This window comes from Bison bison, unplaced genomic scaffold, assembly GCF_000754665.1.
Source record: "Bison bison bison isolate TAMUID 2011002044 unplaced genomic scaffold, Bison_UMD1.0 scf7180017864472, whole genome shotgun sequence".
Lineage (NCBI taxonomy): Eukaryota > Metazoa > Chordata > Mammalia > Artiodactyla > Bovidae > Bison > Bison bison.
In genome coordinates, this window is record NW_011495033.1 from 14,399,226 (window position 1) to 14,407,237 (window position 8,012).

Here is an 8,012-nt window from a genome sequence, read left to right on the forward strand (position 1 = left end):
ACAGGAGTTGACTCATTGGAAAAGACTCTGATGCTGGGAGGGATTGGAGGCAGGAGGAAAAGGAGACGACAGAGGATGAGATGGCTGGATGGCATCACTGACTCAATGGACGTGAGTTTGAGTGAACTCCGGGAGTTGGTGATGGACAGTGAGGCCTGGCGTGCTGCGATTCATGGGGTCGCAGAGTCAGACATGACTGAGCGACTGAACTGAACTGAAGGTTAGAAACAGAGTTATAACCTTATTCGTAATAGTGTGATTTGTATTTAAAATGGATTCACCCCTTCTCCTGCTTACGAGTATGTGATTTCTGAGAACAAGAATCATCTTATGAATATTTATACACTATGGACCTGACACAAGAGTTGCCAGAGAGTAGATGCTCAATAAATGTTAAACAATTGAAAGGATGAGTCAGTATCTCAGGGCACTGTGTTCCACGCTAAGATTTATCAGCAAATAAGAGAGAGTCTTCTCTGCTTTCTTGGAACTTACAATACTCAATAAGCATCACACCAAAGAGAGAGAAAAAAATGAATTTAACTACAAATGTTGTATTAATTGCCTACCCAGTGCAGGAACCAGCAAGGCCTGATTTCTATCAAACTTTGTTGTCATCTGATTGGTTAAAATTACCTACAAAAGCAAAATGTGAGAATATTAGGTGAGTCTCCCCCCAAAATTACAAAGTCTAAAGACATCATGTGTAAAAACTTAATAACTAGGAGCACTGGAAACAAGGGAATGTGTATTCTTTATCACTATTTCCTCTCTAGAATATATTTATTTAAAGGAATATAAAATCCTTAATAAATCTCTGGCAGTCCAGTAGTTAAGACTTCATGCTTTCAATGCAGTTTGGCCACGGGTTTGATCCTTGGTGGGGGAACTAAGATCCCACATGCTGCATGGTGTGCCCAAGTTAAAAAATAAAATCCTTAATAAAATTAACTCAGTGTTTATACGGTTAGGGGAGAGACAATATAATCATTTACGATTTTACAGGAATAAAAAAAGAAACTGAGGCAAAGAATGAGGAGAGACCTAAAATCATATAGAGAGCACAGTATAATTAAAAGAACTAGGAAAGAATAAAATCCAATAACAGATCAAATGACCCCAAATTATAACTATACTAGACTGCTCAGATAATAGAGATACAGGTATTATCTTACTCATAGATGGCCTCAAGGCTAATGATATTGCTAATTCTTTTACATATAGTGGCCTACAGAAAAGATAATGTATTTAAAAAGGTAGCAATTTTATTTTTTTGGTGTATTTAGTTTTTGGCTGCACCACGTAGCATATAGGGATCTTAGTTCCTCAACCAGGAATCAAATCTGTGCCCCCTGCAGTGGAATCTCAATTCTTAACCAATGGACCACCAGGGAAGTCCCACAAGATAGCAATTTGAAAGCAGAGACAAAAAGTGTTTAAGGCTAACTGAACACAGTAAAAGTCAGATTATCTGGCACCTTCTCATCGAAAATTCTCCAGAAACGGTTAAATACTGTTCCAATATAGATCTTCTCTCCAGAAATAAGACAGATACTACTACAAGCTGAAACTGGTAAAGAACTTCTAAAAAAGCAATGAGAAAAGATCTAAAAAAGCCACCAATTCTTTAAGAAAACTGAGGAAGAAAAGGCTATTTGGCTGTTCCCACCGTAGTGATCAATACCATAAAATTTTCATCTACAAAGGAGAAATCTGTGATCTAGATTTCAGGCAGGCACAAACTGGATGACAACAACTTCCTCTAGTCTCTCTCCTCTGAATGCCACAGTGGTTTTCCCGTGTGTTACCTTACTCCAGGAGGATAAGCTAAGTAGGAACTTAAATTGGTAATTAACTGAAATATGTCTAACTGGCATCTACAACACGTAATACTCTTTACATACTACCAAGTGTTTCATCTTTAGCAAGTGGGATATTTACTTACACCAACACCTTTTGATTAAAGGTGCACTATTCAATTCTGTAGCCATTAGCCATATAGCTTTTAAAAACTAAATTAATTAAAACTAGAAATTCAGTTCTTCCACAGCATTAGCCACATTTGAAGTGCTCAACAACCATGCAACTATTATATCAGACTGAGCATTTTTTCTTTACAGAAAGTTCAGACAACATTGCTTTACAGACTATTACACATCTTACACATTATCCACTACACACCTTGAGGCAAATGTAAATAGACATACTGGCTTACCAGTTGTTCAACATCCCAAAATCAGAATTTGCATCACTAGAAAATATTTATAAAATAATTAATACTCTTTCTGCAAATGTTGGGTTTACCATGATATAAATGAAAGTTATTGTGTAATTACTCCAAGCTCTTAAAGAATGAGTCCTGGGACCTCCCTGGTGGACTAGTGGTCAGGATTCTAGGCTTTCCAGCAAACTGTGATGGATGGTGCCAAAAAAAAAAAAAAAAATGCATCTTAAAGTAGTGAAGTAACAATCACTTTGAAATTATGAACTTCAGTGCTTTAAGGATACTTCTGCTGTCCAAATGTCCTTAAATGAATGAACAGATAAACAAAATACGGTATACAAATAAAATGCAAAATTATTCAGTCATAAAAAGCATACTGATACATGCTACAACATGGATGAACCTTGAGAATATTATGCTAAGTGAAAGAAGCCAGACATAAAAGACCATATATTGTATGAATTTATATAAAATATCCAAAGACGACAAATCCATAGAGACAGCAGACTAGTGGTTGTTAGTGGCTATAGGGAGGGTGCGATGGGGAATGATGGTGAACGGGTATGAAAGTTCTTTTTGGGGTGGTGGAAATGTTCTAAAATTAGATAGCTGTGATGGTTGTACAGTTCTGAATACACCAAAATGCACTGAGCTACACTTTAAAATGGTAAATCTTATGGTTTATTAACTATATCTAATAGGGCTGTTAAAATTTTTTCTGCTAAAAAATAAATGTATCTCTAAAAGGTGAACTATACCTCAAGAAAAAAAGTCTATCTTATATTTTAGCCACACACACAAAAAAGTATAATTGGAATCTAATCAGGAGGAAACATCACAGAAACCCAAACTGCAGAGATATTCTCTAAAAGTCCTGGCCTGTATTCTTAAAACATAGCAATGGCACAAAAGTAAAGAAAGGCAACTAAAGAGATATGACAAGTTAAAAGCAATATGTGATTCCAGCTGGGAAAATGAACTGGGGAAAAAATTGTTATGAAGGACATCACTGAGATAAGTGACTGAACTAAAATATGGATTAAATATTAAAGTGCAATATAATATTAAATGTCCTCAATTTGATAACTATACTCTGGATACCGTATAAGACTGTTCTCATTCTTAGGAAATATATACTGAAGTATTATTAGACAAACGGATATGATGTGTGCATACATTTTAAACAGTTTTTAAACAGTTCAGAAAAATATACACATAAACTGTGTGTGTGTATCTGTGTCTGTGTGTGTGTACAGAAAGAGAGTGGGGAGAGAGAATAAGAATGAAAAAGCAAATCTTGGGAAATGTTATATAGGAATTCTTTATACTATCCAAATCAGCAAAATAAATTTTATCTTTTCCCCACTGAACTATAAACAACAAAAAAAAGAATTCCCATTCATTGATGTACAGAACATACTTTGGAATACACTTTCTGGGAGCATTTTTTAATATATAACAAAAGGTTTAAAAATAGAGATATCCCGTTTGGCTTAATATTTTCACAAGTAATTGGACACATGGACAAAGAAGCATATATTAAGTTGTTGACTCTAAACAACGGGTGACATTTCATGTTGTTTAGACTACTCTCTTTTTCGCAGTGGTGGCAGTGGGGAGCTGCACTTCACAGCTGGCAGCACCTCAGTAACCTGACCAAGGACTGAACCTGAGCCATGGCAATGAAAGCCTGGAACCCTAATCACTAAGCCACCAGGGAACTCCCTAGATTACTTTTTTAATCAGAAAAGATGAAGCTCTGTTAAAAAACAAAAGCAAAAACCTAAGGAACTATACAACCCATTATCCTTGAGTGCCCCCTACTGGGGACTCTTCGCTGATACTGCTGCTGCTGCTAAGTTGCTTCAGTCATGTTGGACTCTGTGCGACCCCACTGACGGCAGCCCACCAGGCTCCCCCGTCCCTGGGATTCTCCAGGCAAGAACACTGGAGTGGGCTGCCATTTCCTTCTCCAATGCATGAAAGTGAAAAGTGAAAGTGAAGTTGCTCAGTCACGTCTGACTCCTAGCAACCCCATGGACTGCAGCCTACCAGGCTCCTCCGTCCATGGGACTTTCCAGACAAGAGTACTGGAGTGGGGTGCCATTGCCTTCTCCATCACTGATACTAACACAATGCTACATTACAAATCAGGCTTCCCAGGTAGCTCAAGGGGTGAAGAACCCGCCTGCCAGTGTAGGAGAAAGGTTTGATCCCTGGGTTGGGAAGATCCCCTGGAGGTGGAAATGGCAACCCTCTCCAGTATTCTTGCCTAAAAAAAAATCCCTTGGAAAGATAGGCCTGCCTGGTGGGCTAGTTTATGGGGTCACAAAGAGTTGGACACAACTGAACATGCAAGAAATTACAAATTAATGACAAGAAATAATTCAAGACAGGACACCATGTTTTGAGGATATGCAAAAAAAGAAAAAGAAAAACTCAAAAGAAAAAATGTACGTTTTGAAGTGATTTTAATGAGGAGTTATTTACAACTTTGTGCTTAGGATTCTAACTGAGGTACAGACAAGAAAATCAAGGTAAGTAGTTTGACCTCCCTTCTCCCTCCCAGACGTGTGTGTGTGTGTGTGTGTGTGTGTGTGTCAGAGGTGGGATGAAGCTGCAGAGAGGGAAGTGCAAACAGGCAGTTAAAAAAAAGTTTTTACCTCACTCCTTTTTTATCTCTTTACTTCTGAGCTCATCTTTACCTCTCTCCTCACATTACATATCTGGAAGAGTTAGTTTCTCCTCTAAATATTTAGGCTGTTTACACAATTTTTTTACCCATCCGAGTGTGTGATTCTACATTATGTATTAATCAAAGGCTCAAGAATAAAAGAAAAATGGCAATGTTGGAAGAGCTTACCTGAGAACATCAAGTATATTACAAAGAAAACAATGTAATTATCAAAGGTGGCATTTCTTTATCAAAGTCCATTTTTATAATTCAGCATTTTAATTATGCTTTTTTTTTTTAAATTATGCTTTTTACTTTCCAGGAAAACTGATACACAACACTCCGACTAGATTTAATTTGTCTTACAGAAACCAAACTGAAACAAAACTACATTCACAATTGTACACTGGGGCTTCCCTGGTGGTCCGGTGATTAAGAATCCACCTGCCAATGCAGGGGACATGCATTCAACCCCTGGTTTGGGAAGATTCCACATGCTATATGGCAAGTAAGCCAAAACTACTGAGCCAGCACTCTAGAGCCTGCAAGCCACAGGTACTGAAGCCCACGCACTTAGAGCCTGTGCTCTGCAACAAGAGAAGCCACCACAATGATGAGCCCTCACACTACAATGAAAAGTACCCCTGCTTGCTGCAACTAGAAAAAGCCCATGTGCAGCAACAAAGACAGACAAAAAATATATATAAATATTAATAAAAAAAGAACTGTATGTCCATATTATTTGCTTTCAGACAAATTTTATATTTTACTATTTCTAGACTTTAACATTTAATTTCTGGGTTTTTCTGTCATATTGCACAACATGCAAGATCTTAGTTATTTGACCAGGAATCAAACCTGTACCCCCTGCACCAGAAAAGTAGAATCCTAAACACTGAACCACCAGGGAATTCCCTACATGTGAACATTTTATATAATCGTGACTTTATAACAAAACTCCCTTTACTAATAATACTTACAGCTAATCTGTGGTTGTTTGCAAGGCTGATCATCTGCTGGGCTAGGCCATTTAATAATCGAGTACGAAGGGACAGGTCATCTAGGTCATGACGAAAAGGAAAAGCGATACCATCCACTATCACTAATCGAACCTAATTACAAAAGAGATAATGATATTAGGTTTGGTATTTAAAATAAAATAATAAATGGCAACCACAAAGCAGAGTCCATTACAGAAAAAAAAGAAACAAAATTTTAAAATCCAGCGTTCTATTTCCTACTCTCCAAAGACTTTATTTTGGTCAGGTAGAAAGCTATTCAGTGCTTTCTGCACTAGTCACCAGAAGTTAGAATAAACTCTAGTTTTATAATTTATCATCTTAAAAAAATAATTCAATAAAAAAAGCAATTACAAGTTTCTCATAATTTGCCACTATACCCAGTCTTCACAAAGGTGGACCAATAAAAAACTTTTAAAATCTTAGTAAAATCAATTTTTCAATTAAATGTCAATTTTATAATCAGGATTCTTTTTATGTTAAAAAACAAAGCAAAAAAAAACCCTCTCAAATATTAAATTATAAAGGTTTTTTCAAACGCTTAATTTTTGGTATATTTTTCTTTAATTTAAAATACACTATAGGGCAACTAACCATTACAGAATTCAGCAAGAGGCAAGTCTGTTTTGAATTCTAATCAGCAAAGTTTACTTGCAGATGATAAATAAACATTTTCATGATAGTTTCATTTCTAATAGGATCTAAATAATGGCTCCTATGGTCAAGTTAGAATAATATATAACCTAAGATCCAAGAACAAACAGAATCTGGAAACTAATCCAACTGTAAACAAAATATGACAAAATTATATATTTTTATAAGGACTAGACAAAAGGAGAAGCTTTTGTGAAGCACTAAGTAGGCTGTTTTTATATCTTTCATTCATTGCTTCATTCAACAAATATTTGACACCTACTATATGCTAGTTACTGTTCCATGCACTGGGGAACAAGAGACAAGATCTTTGATCTTTGGAGCTCATATTCTAGTGGAGTAAGGGACAATTTATATGCAAACAAATATATGAATAATTTCTTTTTTTAAACTCAATAGATTACAAAAGATATAACTCAGCACCATATGATCCAGCAAGCCCACTCCTGGGCATGTATCTGGAGAAAACTGTAATTCAAAAGACACATGCATCCCAGTGTTCATAGCAGCACTATCATAGTAGCCAGGACAAGAAAGCAACATAAATGTCCATCAACAGATGAGTGGATAAAGAACCTGTGGAGTGTGTAAATATGTGTGTGTGTGTGTGTGTGTGTATACACACACATACATATATATATCCATGCATAATGTATAAACATATACATTCAATGGAACACTACTCAGCCATAAAAAATGAAATAATGCCATGTGCAACAATACGGATGGAACTAGAGATTATCATACTAAGTGAAGTAAGTCAGAAAAAGACAAATATCACATGATACCACTTATATGTATAATCTAAAATATGAAACAAATCAACTTACTTACAAAATAGAAACAGACTCACAGACATAGAAAAAAACATGGTTACTAAGGGGGAAAGTAGTGGAGGGATAAATCAAGAGTATGGGATTAGCAGATACAAACTACTATATATAAAAATATTTAAACAACAAGGTCCTACTGTATAGAATAGGGAATTATATTTACTATCCTGTAATAAACCATAAACAATAAACTGTGGAAAATTCTGAAAGAGATTGGAATACCAGACCACCTGACCTGCCTCTTAAGAAACCTGTGTGCAGGTCAGAAGGCAACAGTTAAAACTGGACATGGAACAACAGACTGGTTCCAAATAGGAAAAGGAGTACGTCAAGGCTGTATATTGTCACCCTGCTTATTTAACTTATATTGCAGAGCACATCATGAGAAACACTGGGCTGGAAGAAGCACAAGCTGGAATCAAGATTTCTGGGAGAAATATCAATAACCTCACATATGCAGATGACATCACCCTTATGGCAGAAAGTGAAGAACTAAAGAGCCTCTTGATGAAAGTAAAAGAGGAGAGTGAAAAAGTAGGCTTAAAGCTCAACATTCAGAAAACTAAGATCATGGCATCCAGTCCCACCACTTCATGGCAAATAGATGG

General features: G+C 36.3%; 1 protein-coding gene across 1 annotated transcript in view; it reads right to left on the reverse strand.

Annotated features, from left to right (window-relative positions):
• RAD51C (RAD51 paralog C) overlaps positions 1 to 8,012 on the reverse strand; it is a 31,741-nt gene that overhangs the window by 10,161 nt on the left and 13,568 nt on the right. Inside the window, exons 5-6 of the mRNA XM_010861628.1 lie at positions 5,879 to 6,010; positions 570 to 636 (exon numbers count right to left, since the gene is read on the reverse strand). Of these exons, the coding sequence (XP_010859930.1) occupies positions 570 to 636; positions 5,879 to 6,010 (199 nt within the window). The remainder of the gene's footprint in view (positions 1 to 569; positions 637 to 5,878; positions 6,011 to 8,012) is intronic.